Raw genomic sequence first — 18,246 nt, forward strand, 5'->3', positions numbered from 1 at the left:
ACACAAAAAATTATTTATATTTTTTTTACTGGGGATTTTATTTGCACTCATAAAAGTCAGCCTTCACTCATTCAATTAATCTTCCCTTAGAGCAACCCCAGCGTGGGCTGGTGCTCGGGGGACAAGGGACGAAATAGGGCCAGATAGCTTGGCCTTGAAGCTCCAGCGTGGACAGCCCGAAGGAAAGTGGAGGCCCGAGCTCTGGGCTTGTGAGGAATTGCTAGCCCGAGAACCCGAGTGGATGTGACGCCAGAGCCAACATCATCCCGGTGTTAGCCCAATTTTATATTTTTTTTGTCAGGCGCGTAGGGGCACGTCAGCCGACAGTTTTTCAGAGTATGGGGCCCACGTAGCAGTCTGCCAAGGTTACCGTTGGCAAGCCACTTGGCTTCCCACGTCCGTTTGGTCTCAACGGCTCTTTAAATTGGACCGTCCGATTTGCAAAGGTAATAAAAATAAAAAAAATCTTATTTAAAATCAACCGTTGGATCTGAGATCAACGGTTGATATTATTCTGTTTTATAAATAAATAAATAAAAAGAAAAAATAGTTTTAAAATTAAGAAAAGTTATCGTTGTGACACGTGGCACAATCTAGAGTGTTGGAATTCAATTTTTTTTTAAAATCTAACTGCAGAGATTAATTAGTTCAATAAAAAATTGTAAAAAAATTGTAAAAAATTGGAAAAAAAAAATCTGAATTTTTTTAAAAAAAATTGTTTTTACTTTTCTATAAATACCTTCTCATTATCATTTACCATACACCACAATTTCATATTTTCTCAACTACTGTCAATCAAATTCCTATCTTTTTCTCAAAGTTTCAATCCAATTTTTTTTTCAACAAAATGACTACTGATGCAGGTATGAATTGGATGCTTCTTGAAGATATTGCGTTGTGTACTAGCTGGGTTGAAGTTACTCATAGTTCCCTTACGGGTAATGAGATGCAGTTGCGAGAAATGTGGAGTCTTATTCATACCAATTATCTTGAGAAAATGGGTGGGAAAAGAATCAAAGAATCGATATCCAGTCGTTGGAAATTACTTAGCCAATCGTTTAGTACATGGAGAGACGTCTTGACACAAGCCAGTAATAATATTCGAAGTGGGGTAAATTATGCGGATCAGGTAACAATATATTATTTATTTGTTACCTACTTTCATTATAATTATTTGTTTGTATTATTTATTTGTTAACTACTTTTATTATAATTATTTGTTTGTATTATTTATTTGTTGACTACTTTCATTATAATTATTTGTTTTTAGGTTGTAGATAATACCACGTGGCATGCGTCATTAGTTAAAAATCTGATGGAAATCTATCCTCAAAGATTGTAAACAGATTATGACACATGACGCGACGTGATTGGTTAATAATCTTATCGGAAATCCATCACCAATAATTGTATTTTCGGTTAATGACACGTGACACAACGAGTACAATTAAAAATCTTATCGGAAATTCATCACCAATAATTGTCTTTTCGGATTCTATGATAAGTGGCGCAACGAGAACGATTAAAAATCTTATCCAAAATTGCAAATAAAATTATTTTGTATTATTTTATAACTTTTCAGATAATAACACGTAACACAACGAGAACGATTAAAAATCTTATCCGAAATTACAAATAAAATTATTTTGTATTATTTTATAAATAAATAAAATACTAATATTTTATTGCCTATTGCCAGGGCTATTGAAGTGTAACGATGAAGCTGCAAAATGCGATTACTGTTCATTAAGGGCAGTTACTGTTCACTAAGGGCAGTTACTGTTCACTGGGTGGATAACATAGTGTATTACCTAGGGAAAGGATTCCCACGCTGGAACTGCTCTTTATAACAAACAATAAAGAAAGTGGGATGCTAGGTATGAGTTACTTTGAGGGGTAAAATGAAAAAAATTGTACATATTGTTGTACAACTTTGCCCTTCGATAACTATGTACATATAAAGTTCATTTGGTGTCGAAGATTAGCATATGATAGATCACTTGTAATATTGAAGGTGTGGTTGAATAGTCTGTTATTTTAAAAGATCGGAATAAGATTAAGATGCGAAGTAAACTGATCTCTTTAAATCTTCTCATTTGGGAGGATTAAAATTGATAAGTTTTTGACTGAACAATCTATCATATCGTTTGACCTGTATGAAGACCGAGTCCCATCTTAGTTGGTTCATATCAATCAGATTGCCCGAGTTTGCTTTTACAGTGAGTTGAACGAAGTCTGTTGACTATTGAATCTATTCGAATATTCCTACCTAGGCCCATACCTTCATTTTGCTTGTAGTGATTGGTTTAAGGTAGGATTGTGCCAATGTCAATCCTTTTTATTCGATTTATTCACAACGACTCTCTTTTACTTCGCATCTGTCTGATCGTATACATTCTCTGCCATGCTTCCTCAATCATTATGAAAGGCGGAAATTATAAAATTATTTTTGTGGGATCGACTGTATGCATTCCAAGTTGGTCACAATTGTTTTCGTTTCTTCCTTCTAACATACCTTACTTATAGCGGATCATCCATCGCCATCCAATCTAGACACCAAACGAACCCAAAAAAGCAACTACGGAATTAAAAATGCTAGCAGTTTCAATTGAACAAAGGATTTTCAGTAAAAGAAGAAAAAGTGAACCACCATTTCTCTTATTTCTTTAACGTTACAAAGGATTACAATTCTTCCAAGTTACACAAACACCCCGCTGTCTCTACAAAAGGTGCCCTGGCTGGTAAAAGCTGGGATGCTGATTCTCCTCTCTGTACAAAACCCTATCAACTGAAGGCCATGCCGTAAAACTGTAAAACTATGGTTCAACGTAACTACCCGACGACAAGCGAAAAAACAAACTCACATCCTGCGCCTAGTTTCTCAGAGACCGATTAGTTTCGGCTATTGACAAGGACCCTATAATCAATTGTTTCCCCTAAAATCGTTTCGTTGAAACAGTTTCAGGAACTCCTAGACAATGAATTCCATTAGCAGGAGACAAGGAAAAGTCCTTTTGCTTCTTTTGGAGCGACTCGTAGGGGGACACTGGAAAAGGACTGCCAGACATCATCACAAGACAGGTCTGTCCAACCCGACCACGCTGGTAAGTCTTGTGGGAATGAAAATCAAGATCATGAACCCGGGAAAAATTCATTCTGACATTGATGCTCCAGAAGGGTAATCATAGGCTGTACGAAAGTGAAGTCCGGATCCAATATGTCCCGATGTGGGGAGTGCCCAACTGCAGATATTTGATCCCAATACCTACAGCAGTCAAATATGACTTGAATGTAATGGATTTGTAAAATAAAGTAAAAATCACAATCTACCATAAGACTGAAAAGTAGATTCAGATTGCACCGTTGGTGCTTCAATTTGGATTGGTCACACTTCTGGCCTAGTAAACAATCATTCTAGTTTCTAGCTGTTAGGTTGAGCAGAGCAGAGAAGCATTATAGGCTAAATATGATCCGAGTTGCCACTGGAGAAACTAAAACTTTAAACCGCGAAAACAACATTAATGAAGAGTTTACATAGTTTTAACCACCAAATAAAAGTGGGAGGGAAAATACCGTTGTCAAATTTTCATAGGCACCACGATCATATGGATGGGAATATATTTGCCCTCCTTTCTCTGCAAGCCACATACCTCTCACTCCTTCATGGTACTGCCAGAAAGAAGGAAAAAGAAGTGCTATGAAATAGCGGTCCAGATATCTAAATCAGATTTGCCGCCAAAAAAAGAACAATAATATACAATTTGTTAATTCCTAATAACCTCAATTGTGGTCTTGTTTTGCAAAGTGAGGTAGATATGCCAACCTAAAAGAACACTCAGTGCCACACATAAGGGAACTAGCAACAGCCCAGAAATGACCTGAAACTTGAAAAGAGAAAATGATAAGCAAGCTGTCTTGTATCCAAGTATCAAACATAAACCCAACACTTAACCTTACATATGCAGTTTGAAAAGAGTCTCCAGGCTCCTGGTCTTCTTTTTCGGGATCATAAGTTAGGCTACCCACAAGCAAAACCTGAAAGTTTAACCGCAGATCCAATGTTAAACAGGATGAAATAAATAAAAGAAAAGAAAGAAAATTATATCTTAAGCATTCACCATCTTTTCACTACAAAGAGAGTCACCTTCTATGGCTACAAAACTAATGTATGATCAAAAGGAAACAGGCATATTTTCTACATGAAGAAAGGAAAACAAATTCCCAGCGGTCAATGCATGCAATTACAGCAGTCAGGAAAAAAATGCCAATGTCCAGTTGGGTTTAGTAACTTAATAACTTACCAGGGAATAGAGGCATGCTATTACAGCATACACAACAAAGATGAAAAAGACCTTATAGTTTGCATGGCCAACGCAGTTATTAATCCATATGCAATGATGATCCTTTACAACCAAGAGGCAGCACGTTAACACATTATCCAGGAAATACAAGGCATCAAAGAATAAGATGGATAAAGCATACCATGCGCAAAACACATCTTTTGCATACACGACAATGATGTGCACGAGCTGGCTTATAGTGAGAACACTTTTGGCAATATCTTAAATCCCCTCCCTGCAAAATCATTCACCCAACAATTATCCAAAACACAAAGACTCCCACTTTCTATAATATATCCTGCAGCCTGCTCCAAGTAAAGAGCCATTGCTTCTACGTTTATTTCTCTTTTTTAAATAACAATATTAAAAATAACTTCGGATAGCCGATTCAGATGAAACCTTTATCAAACAAAATAGAAAGAAGGCAATATACTAACATTCTCAGTTTCTTTCCACATGATACAGAACGTAACTTAAAAATCTAAAGGAGTGAAATGCAAGAACAGTAAATTCTTATTAATGTATTCTCAGTTTCTTTCCACATGATACAGAACGTAACTTAAAAATCTAAAGGAGTGAAATGCAAGAACAGTAAATTCTTATTAAAACATTTAATAATATTGTTTTAGAAACACTTCAAAAGCGCAATGTCAGGGGGAATAAAACTCAACTATCCACTTATCGTGTTCTAATTGATTCTTAATTGTGGTGCCCTTCTTTCATTGCAAGGCAAGAAGGGTGTTTCTAAAATATTAGGTTTTGTTACGATTTTGGCTTGTCAAAGTTAATGTCCTATTGCCAGATACATCAAAGAGCAAGATCCAGAGAGTCAGAATTATTAACAAGTTTTAGGTCTTTTTCTCTAAGTATAATCTCATCAAGAGCTTGTATGTGAAAAGCCTTTCACAAAAGAAAGATATTAACCCAGGGCCTACCTCCTCCTCAACCCACCCCATCCTGTGTCATCTTAGCTAATGCCTAAGAATTACTGATCGTAAGAATACAATCAGGCACAAGTACATGTGGCAACATAACAATGCTCTAGCTTTAAAACAGCATACTATCCAGAATAAAATAACAATTAAGTTTAGACGTTTCGTTCACCCAATAGGGAAATCACACCAAACATCTTGACGTCCGGTAAAGCTATTTCTACCTATGAGAATTGGCATTTTATGCAACAAACTGCGAGGTTAAAATTAAAAAATGAACCTTGGTGGATAAATCGGTTAGGGTTTCCAGATATAGATTTTCCATTTGATGCATGCACATCTATACGAAGATCACACCCCATGAGTATCTGTGCTCGAGCATACTGGGAAACATGTAAGTAAAGGAAAGTTGGCATTTTCTGCAAAATTGACTGATTAGGTGATGCTGCTAAGTTTGAATAACAAAATCTGGGAGGTCTAGATTTAGAGAGGTGGTTAGTTTTCCAAATGTAGATTTGCCATTGATTTCGGTGCAGTACACAAAGATCATAGCCTGCGAGTATCAGCATTGGGGCATACTGACAAACACGAGTTGGCCCCACTCAATCATGTGAGAACATTGTTTAGTTGTGAGGGCTACTGAACATTATGATACAAGAGGAATGGTAGATGAAAAGGGGCAAGCAAACCCTATTGGATTGGTTCTAGTTCCGGCTTACTTAACATTGTATATTGATATAGGAGACTTAAGATCACGACATGCAATCGTAATCTTGTTTCTCAACTTTCCTTTTTGAAAATAAAAACTGAGGTAAGACAATGCCAATCAGAGATAGTAGAAACAACAAGTATTGGAAGTTGGAACCACATGTCCATCTCAGCTTAGCAATTATTAAAAGCACAGCTTTCACTAGTATATGGAAAGGCATTATAATTAATGACACTTCTGTATAATTGCAATGACAATAGAAACCATGACATCGATTTACTGCAAAACACAAAGGGTGACTCAAAGCAAGGAGCATACGCGCCAAGTTATCTACTTGCTCATTATCTACAAGTTCCTTGGCCTATTGGGCAGCTTCATTACAAGTTTAAAAGATCAAACATTTTTACTGTTTCAGGAACAACGGTTCATTCACTGTATATCAAAATTATATCTTTCCTTTTAAATCCATCCTAATTGTTATCATTCTTTCGCAAAAACAAAACTATGTAAGCAATTGTTACAAAGTTTTACTAAATCAGGATCAAAGTGACTCGATGACGTTACACGAATTGCATACTACAAAGATGTTATTTTTCTAATTCCCCGACAACTCGAAATCAGCTCAGCTAAATTAAGCACCAATGCACCTCCTATAAGCTCTTATATCATTATCTCCTCCCTAGTTTCTACAATGTCTAACAAGTTAACCCAAACTAAAGCATCCTGCTTTCGATTTTCCGGCCAAAGAAATAAAGCCCTCTAATTTCCCAAAACATATTATTAACATATTTAATCAAAATCAATTTACAATTTCAAAATATATGCAAGAAAATTGGCTTCACCAATCGGTGGCTAATCTAACATCTAATCTAACAAAATATATTGTTTGACAACAAAAAAAAAAAAATCATAAAATTCCAATTTTACAGAAATTATTGAAATGAGCAAGAGAAATCGATTCTACATTAAACGACACAGCTTTGAGATAGAAAACAGCACGAATTCGATACCTTGCGCTTGATCTCGTGCATAGGGTTACCCGAATCTTCAACGTCGGGCATGTACGTGGAGGGAACCCGACCCGGATCCCTGAAGACGGAAGCCGAGTAATTGAAGACGCACATGACGGCCACGCCGGTGAAAACGACGGCGTTCATCAAGCCCGGCGACGACATGAGACCGAACCAACGGTCTATGAAAATGAAGACCGTGGAGAAGTAAATGTATGCGATTGCCAAAACGACGACGGTTACGGGCAGGGAGAAGCCGAGGCTTCGCGTCATTGTGTCTGGAATATTCTCCGGCGGTGGAGGAGGGCCTGGAGGAGGCACCGGCGTCAAAACGACGGCGTCTCCCGGGGATTGGGTGTCGTTTTCAGCTGGCAGAATGCGAGGATTTGGAGGTTGGTGAGTCGGCGACCGAGTTTGCAAAATCAAAGATGGTGCCGGTCGTTTCTGATTTAAGGTATTACCCTTCATATTTTATATTTCTTACATATAAGTCCTTGTTTAATATATTATTGGATCATTGATCAATTGTTTTTCTTTTTTAGGTAAATAAATGCTTTGTTAAACAAACAAACAAACACAAAAGGGGCCACACTAACAAACAAGGAAACCATTACCAAACCACAAATTGGGTAATTAAGCAACAAATAGACTATTACCCAACCAACAATCTAACGTTTTACAAAACTCCACTAAACCATACCAAATACTAAGTGAGGAGCTAATAAGAAAAACCTGCTTATGTTTATAAAATAATAAAAACAAGTGGCAGTATGACTGTTAAACTAAATAAACTTTTCAATAGTAACTTCGTCTCGCATAGTACTAATGTTTGTGCAAAAATGTTGATACTCAATAAACAAAATCAAAACACAAATGACGTTTTATCGCAGTGGCAAAAAGTAATCATGCATATGCATCTTTATATGGATTCGATCCGCATTCATTTTCCTTCTCCCTAACAACTAACAATTCATTAATTAAATAATATTTGTAGGAGATGCATGAATGAAGTATAAACTTGAGCTGGAAAGCGTTCCAGAGTTCATGATTGAGACAAATACTGCTCAAAAAGTAAAAGGAGATATTCTATTACATTTCGATATTACAATAATTGAATGGCCTTACAAGTCAAAAACCTAACCCAAATCTTTCACAGGAAGGGATACTACTACTAAACCATAACCCTTTTCCACTAATCCCCTTTTTCTGGGGAGCAACTGGACAAAAAGAATGAAATGGAAGCACAAGAAATCTATGAGCGAAGCGTGAAACTAACACTTGGGAAGATCGGACGGTGGAGGAGGAAGCTTTTGGTTGCGTCTTTTTCCATCCAAGACCACCCAAGCCATCTTCAAGCCCCAGCTGGTGTGCACTTCTAGGTGGCAATGCATGAACCAAACACCTATTTTGCAAATCACCATGTACAAGAGAAGAAACAAATCAGATTGCTAAACCCTAATTCCATTCCAAATTTCTCACCAAGGCTAAAGATATTTGATAACAAATGTTAAACCTTTATGAATCAAGTGACCAACTTGATTAACCTTGTCAACAAATAAAGAAGAAAAAAATCCTAAGAAAAGTGTGGGCTATGATGATATTGTGTCAAATTTATATTAATGAGGATTTACTGTTTACCTGGATTATCGGCGAGGAATCGAATGGCAACCCAGCCACCAGAAGGCACACCAACGGTGTTCCTCTCAGCAGGGTCAACAAGGTTGTACTTTTTAGGGTCATTTTTGGGATCAAAGTTCCCAGAACCCAAACCCAGCACAAAGAAATTAAACCCATGGAGGTGAAGTGGGTGGCTCTCCGCCCCAATAATGCTAGTGTCCTGCAAAACAACCTCCACAGTAGTGTTGAAAGGCAGCACCACCACCTTAGTTCCACTGCTCACGGCAATGTTGCTGGGTGGACTGCCTGTGTAGTTGAACTTGAATGCTGGGTTTGCAGGGAAATCTGTGGTGTACACACCTTTTGATTGGTTGAAGAAATGAGCTTGCAGAAGAGCTGTATTGGGTTGGACAAATGTCACGTTGTTAATGGCTGCTGCTAACCTAGTATTATTTGATCCTTGGCATGTCTGATTTTTTGAGCATGGGAGAACTCCAAGCCCTACAGTGAAGAAGAATTGCTTTTGAACAGTTTTCGGAACATTTGCCGCCGGGAATTTGGGATTGGCCAGGCTGAGAATTTTCTTGTTGTATTTCATGGAAAACAATGTGTCATTGAGCTTTGGAAGGACTGGTGTGAAAAGCTGCTTTTTCTTGTTCTTGTTGTTGGTTGAGGAAGAAGCAACTTCGTATTCTAGTAATCCTGTGGTTGTGGAGTTGTCAAAAGCAGCTGGGCCGGACACATAAGGCCGAGCTGCCATGACAAATTTGGCATTTGGGGACTTAGATTTGGTCCTCAGAAGCACATTTGTGGTCTGTCCTGGTGTGATTAAAACTGTTTGGGTTTTGAAAGGCTTCACATAAACAGCATCTGCTTCGACCACAGTGAGGGTGTGATTGGCAATGCTGAAGAAGAGCTCGTCGTTGAGCGCAGCATTGATCAACCGCAGCAGATATGTTTTCCCCGGCTTCACCTTGAGCTTGTATGTATCTAGTTCAAATATATTAAACATTGTTTATTTACAATACATAAAACAAATTAATGCTCTAACTTTGAACTAGGAAATGTTGATTACTTATTAGCCAATACCTTTTGCTGAGCAGTTGTATAAAGGACCTGGAAGACCATTGATGGTATAGGCATCAGAAACATTTGGTCCCAACCCTGTTTGTAAGGCTTGACTGATTACTGTTTCTGTGTCTGCTTTCCACCATTCTCCTGCAATTCAATATAAATTTCACTGTTTAGAAATTCTTTGTGCATGGCGTTAAAGAAGAATGGGCACACATCGATATTGTTAAAAATTTATCGATAACATGTCAACATGTTTTGCTGTCAACAGCGATATGGACACATTATCCATAACATCAATAATAAATAACATAAATATATGCAAAACTAACGTACCGAAAATGATGGGAACTTCTTTCAAAGGTTGAGGGAAAGGGTAAGGCACGTGTCTTTTAGGGAGGATGACAATAGGTCCATATACAGTTGCCCTAAGCCAGGAGATGTGGGCATGCCAAAACAATGTGCCTCTTTGACCAGTAATGGTGAAGTTATAGACATAACTCTGCCCTATCTGAATTGGGCACTGTGTGATATAAGCAGGTCCATCTGCCCATCCACTCCTCGTTTGCCTGACTCCATGCCTGCAAATTTCTCCAAATTTTAAGCATTAAAGTTTGAAGTTTAAAAAACATTATCCAAACAACCAAAGCTAAGCAGAAGAATTGTACCAATGGAGGGTGAGATTGTGCTGAACATGGTTGACCACCTTGATCACAAGCCTGTCACCTTCTCTTGCGATGATCCGAGGCCCCGGAAACTGCCCGTTGACAGTTACAATGCTCTTGGTTTGACAAAGCCTTGTCACATTTTGTAACTTGATCTGTGCAATGCAATAAACATGGACAATATTTTTTAAAGAGTAATATATAAAAGATAGAACGCATTTTCAACAAAAAATTAAATTATGGGGGCACTAAACATGTCATAAGCCGTATATAATTCACGGTATAGTGATCATTTATTATCTATTTAACGTTCCTCTAGTTCTTTTCTAATTAAAACTTTGACACCGGTTCAATTTATACATGTGATATTATAAATGAAGTACGCGTAATTACATACATCGAACTTGTAATGCCTAGTAAACCTAGCATGTTTTGCAAATGCAGGCTCAGGAAACATGCACAAAAATGCACAAACTACAAAGAAGATGGCCAATGAGAAGGCTGTTGATGAAGGAAGACTAAAACCCATCTCTCTGATCTCACTGGTCACTCAATCTGCTGAATTGTTTTCAAATGCTGATGCAAGAAAGATTAAGATAATCAAGCATTTTATAGGGTTTTTTAATTAATAAAAGTCAGTGACATTTGGTTGCAGTTGCCTTCAGCAACAAATTTCATGTTCAAAATCAGACCAGACTTGAGTAGATAGAGCTGCTGGTCAAGTTTTACTTTAGAGTGCTGCTAAAGCCTGATTATTATGGTTATAATAATTGATTAATATCTCCCTAACAGTGTCACATGGTGTTCCTGTAATGCCCCTTTCACTTTACAATCTTAATTTAACAGATACATGCTACTTACGTGGGTATTTATGTCAAATTAAGATGAAAGCAAATAGCAATGACTGTCGTTTTTGGTAGAAGACAAAATAACAGATTGATCTGAGAAAATATGGGGCTTCAATTGCATGGTTGCTTGGTAGACTTCAACCTCCTACCGTTGATGCTTACTAGTAAAGAAAAAAGGAAGGTGTTAACACCATCTTGTTGGCTGTCGTTTGTTATATATTTATCCTTACAATCCTAACAGCTTTGATGTTAATGGTTTTGTATTATAATATTAATCCTTTCAAAGTCTCCTTTCAGATAATTCACATCTGGTTTTGCCACCAAGCCAACAATTGAAATTAATCATCCACAGGAAACTAAATATCAATTGATTAAGAGCAGTTTCCCTTGACATGGATTCATCCCTCTTCAAATATCGCTTGTATATAAATAAAATAAAATATAAATGAAAGTAGAACGCTCTTTTCACAATAATTGGTTACGTGACCAACTTGTGATAGGATAATGTGATTTGTGTGCACTCAATGTTTGCAACAAAACTTTAAATGGGTAAATTTGTTTTGGGGAAACAATAATTATATACCATATCTATGCTCTCTCGTATCCATGTTTGATTATTTTCACTGTTTTTATTTGATGTATTCAATCCGATGACCATAAATCATGGGTCAATGAGAAACTAAAAATAGTGTGACAAAATCACCTTCTACTCTCTAGCTAGTAGGGTTGCAACTCGGGTGGGTTCGATGGTAAATTCAATCCTAACAATCATTTACAATTCAGAACTGGATCTGGACTATGGTTTCATTGAGCCGAAAAAAATATGAATCCAACCTAACTCAGGGTGAATTCAGGTTAATGCCAGTAGGGTCCGGGTTTACTAGAACATCAGCAATGAAAGACAACTAACATTAGGTTGGTGAGATATAATGTAGTGAAGCAAGATTAGTTCTTAGATTTCGTAGCCCATGTTTGAAAATTAAAGTGAGCTCGCTGACATATCACTCCATGTATTTTGCTCTCATTTGCATGAAAGAGCAAAAAAGAATGATTCATTTAGATAAATCTCAATCGTTCACTCGTGAAAAAAATAAATATTAAGAGGAAGGCCTCCATTACTAGAAACTTGAAAAATGATCCGTAACCAAGAAAAGTCATGGATGTACGAGGCCAATGAGATTAACCACAGTGGAGCCACATATCACGTCCTTATCCTCCTCATTTTTTGGATTTCAGCTCTGCTTACAAGAAATTAGTGACCTGTTTCTTTTCTTTTTTTTTTTTTTTTTTCCCAAAGAAATTAATGAGATGTTTTCCACATGGAATTGATCTATTAAAACTTGAAAATTTGATGATTAATCTGCAATGCTCGGGCCAGACGGAGATTGGCCCTCGAGTGCAAAGGCAGAAGCGAACTTGACTGCAAGACTCACCAGTCGAGCAGGGACGAAAGTCGGTCTTACGTATATAACAAGAACAAGAAAAGGTTCACCAAAGAATAATAAAAATGGGCACAACAGAACTGAACTCGAAGTAGTACGTGCTTGCTCTTCCTTCACATGGTCTAGCTGATCATTCATGGACCTGCAGGGGTATAGTCACCATGGGAGCACAGCTAATGGGAACAAGTGCATGCCTTTTATACCTTCCGCACCTAATCTTTGTTGGAAATTATATATTATAATTAATATTATAATATTTAATATTTATATGAATGAAAATAAAAGTCATGTGTCATAGTTGAATTCAAATTCATGAGTTAAGTCTGTTCATTAGAACTTTAGGCAGCAGTCACAATGTTTTAAAAATGGTGGCTTTAGTTCTATATAAACTCAAGCATCCCACCTATCTAATAGAATTAAGAGAAGAGTTTTCTCCAAAGTCTTAGTAAAAATCCAAGTCGTGTCTTGAGAGTACGGAATATATGAAGTTCGCCAGAGTCCAAAGATTGAAGTGTTTTGACTTCGGATTATAGATTGTTGCATCCTGGAAGACGGACGCCTACCGAACTACAAGCACAAGAGTAGGACCGAAATTCTGTCTTTAGGACATTGCATTTATACAAGCCTCAATCTCCAAGTTTGTCAGTTTTTCTAATTTTCTCTCTAGTTGTTTATATTAATCTCATATATAATTGATCTTGTGAATTTCTTTGTAATTATTATGTTTGGAATTATATTGTTATTTTTCATATTTTCTAATATTGTTCCAACAACCTTGACCCCAATCCCCTACTGATATTCCACATGACAATGTCTCCGTCATAATTAACTCATAAGATACAAATTATCCTCATCATTTGGATCGAAAGCTACCATCTCAAGTTCATCATCTGGGAAAAAATTGGGGTGCAGAAAATAACGCGGTGTCTGTTTCGTACACAATTTCTGAGCTCCTCTCTCTTCAGTGTGATCACCATTTCTCCACGTCCTGAAGTTAGTTTTGTTAATAGTGTTTAATGAAAATATGGCATAAACTGAAATATAGGTATGAAATTAGTGTTTGGATTCCTTTGTGTGTACATTAACACCTACCTAATCTAACAAAGTTAAGTTTCCGAAAAAATAAAAAATAAAAAAAAGAAAAAGAAGAAATCTGGAAAAATCAAACAGCGACAACCTGACAAGCCCTAGAGGAGCCAAACTCAAACCTCGACAAACAAACAATGAAATTGGGTATAAAAAAATTTGACGCCTGAAATTAGTACTTTGAAAGATTCTTATAATGATACTAATCCATAAAATTGAAAAATAATGGAAAAATTATTATCGTTCTTTAATGTACCTCTGGTAAATTATCGATTCGATGTTTGAACACATTTGACAATGGAGAGTTAGAACCATCTTCCTCTTCATCTTGGCCCTTTAAAACTAGCTTTCTTTTTATTTTTTTTATTTTTTTATTTTTTATTTTTCATCAATGAGAACCAAACCTTAGGCAAACTAGATCAAATTTGACTTGTTTGTAATTGTGCACAAACAAACTTAGTCTTGGATTTTTTTTATACATAAAGTGGACGGCTCTAGAATGAGTTTTGAAAATAAACTTGGATTAAATCTGTGTGTGAAATTCAGTTTTGGAAAATAATTTTTGGACTTATGTTTTCTCTTTTTACACTCCTTTATTTTTATCTCTTAAATTTTATTTTGGATTTATTTAATCCAAGAGCTAAAGAAAAACAAATTGCAAAGGAATAAAATAAGTGCGAAAACCACTTATCTTCCAAAGAAAGAATGCTTTTCAATGATATTGTATTCATATCATTCAAAGGTATATATACAATCCTATCATAATAAAGGAAAGAATAATCACATCCTAAACTAGAAAACCAAATATGGTAGGAATCCCACAATTGTAGGAATCCTAATGCAAGTCAACACTCCCCCTCAAGTTGGTGCATAGATGTTGCATATGCCCAACTTGTCTAGAAACCTCGAGAACTTGTCACTAGAAACCGCCTTAGTGAGAATATCTGCTACTTGGTCTTCAATTTCTTTGGGAGGAACCTCGATTACTTTGCTTTCCAGCTTCTCTTTAATAAAGAACCTGTCAACCTTCACATGCTTGGTTCAATCATGCTGCACAGGATTATGAGTGATATCACGAGCAGCTTTATTGTCACACAATAACTTCATCGACTGACCATGTTTGACCCCCAAGTCTTCTAACAGAAACTTAAGCCATAAGATTTCATAAATACCAAGTGTCATACCTCTAAATTCAGCTTCCACGCTTGACCTTGCTACGACATTTTGCTTATTGTTTCTCCACGTTACTAAATTTCCCCCAACAAAGGTGAAATACTTAGATGTCGAGCGCCTATCATCCGTCGATCTTGCCTAGTCAGCATCTATATAGCACTCAATTTTGAAATGCCCATTTTGCCGAAACAAAATTCCTTTACCAGGGCTTCCTTTCAAGTAACTCAATATTCTCATAACGGCACTCATGTGTTGTTCTCCTAGATTATGCATATATTAACTAACTACACTTAATGCATGAGCAAGATTTGGCCTAGTATGGGCCAAGTACATTAATCTTCCTACTAACCTTTGGTACCTCCCCTTATCAACCGGGTCTTGGTTCTGATTGATACCCAACTTCATTCCTTCAGCTAATGGAGTAGATATCGGCTTACATGCCGACATACCGGTTTCTTCTAACAGGTCAAAAACATACTTCCTTTGTGATAGAAATATCCCAGACTTGCATCTTGACACTTCAATCCCAAGGAAATATTTTAAAGAACCCAGATCTTTCATTTAGGTAGAAAAATACTTTTTCAAGGCTGCTTATTCACCAGGGTCGTTACCGATCACCATGATGTCATCCACATATACAATGAAAGTTGTAACCTTTTCGTTCTGGCATTTCAAGAATAACGTGTGATCCTAATTACTTTGCCTATAACCGAATGCTCTCATGGACTTGGTAAATCCACCAAACCAACCTCTCGAAAACTGCTTCAACCCATACAATGATTTACATACCTTTTGTTTCTATATATCCGGATCATTTCACCCTGGTGGAAAAGTCCATGTAAATCTCCTCGGTTAGATCTCCACGGAGGAATGCATTTTTTATGTTGAATTGTTGCAAAGGCCAATTTAGGTTTGCTGTGATGGATGGTAGAACACGAATTGTATTGATCTTTGCCATTGGTGTGAACGTATCGGTGTAGTCGATGTCATATTTCTATGTATATCCTTTTGCCACCAATCTTGCTTTAAAGCGATCCACCATTCCATCTGCTTTGTATTTCACTGTATAGACCCATTTGCTCCCATAAATTTCTTTCTAGCTGGTAAGTCAATAATTTCCCAGGTAGCATTCTTCTTTAACGATTTCAATTCCTCGTTCATTGCATCTTTCCAGCGAGAATCTGCTAAGGCCTCCTGTACATTGTTAGGAATAGATACAGTAGATAATTGATATACAAATGACTTATTTGATTCTAACAGGTGACAGGTAGACACATAATTGTTTAATGGATATCTCACTCTTGAATCCGAATTTGGTTCATTCACGGAATACTTATGTTTACACTTAGGATTTGCCTCATAAATGGATTTCGGAATACCTCGGCTAATACGCTTTGGAAGATGGCTAAGTAGAGGTGCATCTGATGTAGAAGACGATTGGTTATGAGAATTACAGAAGACGAGTTCATACATTGACCTGATATAACATATAGAGAAAGATTCTGTGATAGTTGCTGCTCGGTTCTATTGACACTAGTGGGCTGTTGCGACTCAATTCCATCAAAAACAGTGGGTTGCAGCTCACTTTCAAGCCCAAAACCCGTATGACCCGAAGGCTGGTCTTCCATATACCTTTCAAGCCCAACACCTGTGGAACCCGTGGGTTGGACAATATCCTAATTTGTTGGTTGTTGTTCGGTATCCTGCTGATCACCTACAATTGTGCGCTGCTGCTCTTCATGTGCCATGGGCTCCAAATATGAAGGCTGCAATTGATGCTCTTCATGCAGCTCATTGCTAACCATGGGAAAGTAATCAAGGGTTAGAACTTCATTATCTCGATACTCCCTCTGAAGTGATGACTCAGAGGATCCAAAAACCATGTCCTTCTTATGGAAAATCATATCCTGATTGATAAACATTTTCTTGCTCAGAGGATGATAACAATGATATCCTTTCTAAGTAGTGGCATAACCCAAAAACACACAAGGGAAGGTTCGAGGCTCAAGTTTATTGTTTCGTTGAGGAAGATGATGGTGAACAAAAACAACACACCCTAAGACCTAGGGGGGAAGATTTGGAGTCAGTGGACAGCTCGTCTGAGACATGAGAACCTGAAATGGCTTATGGAATTTGATAGTACGAGAAGGAAGACGATTAATAAGATAGGTCGCGGACGTAAGTGCTTCACCCCAATAATGTAGAGGCAGATGTGCCTCAATGAGCGAAGCATGAACCATCTCTAACAAGTGTCTATTTTTACGTTCGACAACCCCATTCTGTTAAGGAGTATGCTGACACGTGGTTTGATGAACAATACCATGCAGTTCAAAGAAGGAACGAAGTTCCATATTAACATATTCACCCCTATTGTCACTTCTAAGAACCTGGATATTCATGTTGTACTGCACAACAACCATTTTATGGAACTTTTGAAAAGCCAAACTAACTTCACTTTTTGACTTTAACAAACTAACCCAAGTCATTCTTGTACAATCGTCAAAAAAAGTGACAAACCAATGAGCACCACCAAGAGTAGCTATTTTCGACGGACCCTATACATCATAATGCACAAGGAACAAAACTTTTATTTAAACTAGGAGGAAAGGGAGTTCGATGGCTCTTAGCAATTTCACAAACATCACATTTAAACTGAGAAACATCATTCTTGACAAACAAACTAGGAAATAACTTATGCAGATAACCAAAACAAGCATATCCAAGGTGTCGGTGCCACATCCAAATGTCTAACACTTTATTATTATCGCCTTGAGAATCATCAACGGAAAGAGCTTGAGTCAGCAAGCCAGAAGTTTTGGTTGTCAACTCCAAGTAATAAATTAAGTTTCCCTCGTTTAATACCATAACCAATTGTCTTCCGTGTCCGGATGTCGTTAAAAACACAAAAATAGGGCCAAAAAAATAACCAAACAATGTAAGGCAAGGGTTGTTTGGGCAACAGATAACAAATTATAATTTAGAGAGGGAACCACAAGAACAGTGTCAAGTTTCATGGTGTTAGAAAGGGAAATAGTGTCTTCCCCAATAACAGGGATGACATTACCATTAGCGATGTTGACTACGATTTGTGTGGAGGTTTTTAATGATGAAACCTGTCTAGAATCACAAGTCATAAGTTCAATAACTCCAGAATCAATTATCCGTTTATTATTTGTAACAGAAGTAGAGGTGGTTAGTGCCTTACCATCACTACCTACCGCATCAATTATGGCAGATGCCTTGTCCGCTATCTGGTCGGAATCACTCTTGGTTTCTGCAATGGAAGCTCGAGATTTGTTGCACTGAGGATCATGAGTCTTATCCAATTCTAGGGATATCTAATTAGCTTAAAA

General features: G+C 37.2%; 2 protein-coding genes across 3 annotated transcripts; both read right to left on the reverse strand.

Annotated features, from left to right (window-relative positions):
- Positions 1-2,579: 2,579 nt before the first annotated feature.
- LOC137723035 (probable protein S-acyltransferase 16) lies at positions 2,580-7,459 on the reverse strand. Of its 2 annotated transcripts, none has more exons than XM_068462187.1 (7): positions 6,992-7,459; positions 4,483-4,575; positions 4,302-4,403; positions 3,958-4,035; positions 3,780-3,884; positions 3,574-3,669; positions 2,580-3,265 (listed from the first exon to the last, which is right to left on the reverse strand). In XM_068462187.1, exons 1-7 carry the CDS (start codon positions 7,457-7,459, stop codon positions 3,152-3,154), a joined length of 1,056 nt encoding a protein of 351 aa, XP_068318288.1. In that variant the 3' UTR covers positions 2,580-3,151. The 2 variants fall into 2 exon arrangements, with proteins under 2 accessions (XP_068318288.1, XP_068318289.1); XM_068462188.1 differs by having other exon boundaries at positions 2,594-3,265; positions 3,780-3,878; positions 6,992-7,401.
- A 650-nt stretch (positions 7,460-8,109) lies between these two features.
- LOC137722038 (laccase-17-like) lies at positions 8,110-15,851 on the reverse strand. The gene is made up of 10 exons (XM_068461040.1): positions 15,714-15,851; positions 15,493-15,556; positions 15,243-15,411; positions 14,625-14,738; positions 12,626-12,776; positions 10,348-10,499; positions 10,016-10,260; positions 9,698-9,826; positions 8,630-9,598; positions 8,110-8,393 (listed from the first exon to the last, which is right to left on the reverse strand). The coding sequence occupies exons 1-10, from the start codon at positions 15,849-15,851 to the stop codon at positions 8,263-8,265; spliced, it is 2,262 nt and encodes a 753-aa protein (XP_068317141.1). The 3' UTR covers positions 8,110-8,262.
- Between the last annotated feature and the right edge of the window lie 2,395 nt (positions 15,852-18,246).

The sequence above is a fragment of the Pyrus communis genome, chromosome 17, assembly GCF_963583255.1.
Source record: "Pyrus communis chromosome 17, drPyrComm1.1, whole genome shotgun sequence".
Taxonomy (NCBI): domain Eukaryota; kingdom Viridiplantae; phylum Streptophyta; class Magnoliopsida; order Rosales; family Rosaceae; genus Pyrus; species Pyrus communis.

What these genes read in the sequence shown, in the direction of transcription:
- LOC137723035 (XM_068462187.1), bottom strand. Translation starts at nt 7,459, where the DNA reads ATGAAGGGTAATACCTTAAATCAGAAACGACCGGCACCATCTTTGATT. An exon ending in TAGCATGCCTCTATTCCCTG is followed by an intron (nt 4,036 to 4,301) that starts GTAAGTTATTAA and finishes TTAAACTTTCAG; the next exon opens with GTTTTGCTTGTGGGTAGCCT. An exon ending in AAAACAAGACCACAATTGAG is followed by an intron (nt 3,670 to 3,779) that starts GTTATTAGGAAT and finishes TCTTTCTGGCAG; the next exon opens with TACCATGAAGGAGTGAGAGG.
- LOC137722038 (XM_068461040.1), bottom strand. Translation starts at nt 15,851, where the DNA reads ATGGCAAAGATCAATACAATTCGTGTTCTACCATCCATCACAGCAAAC. An exon ending in ACATGGACTTTTCCACCAGG is followed by an intron (nt 15,557 to 15,713) that starts GTGAAATGATCC and finishes TTGAAATGCCAG; the next exon opens with AACGAAAAGGTTACAACTTT. An exon ending in ATTCCTCGCCGATAATCCAG is followed by an intron (nt 8,394 to 8,629) that starts GTAAACAGTAAA and finishes TTTGCAAAATAG; the next exon opens with GTGTTTGGTTCATGCATTGC.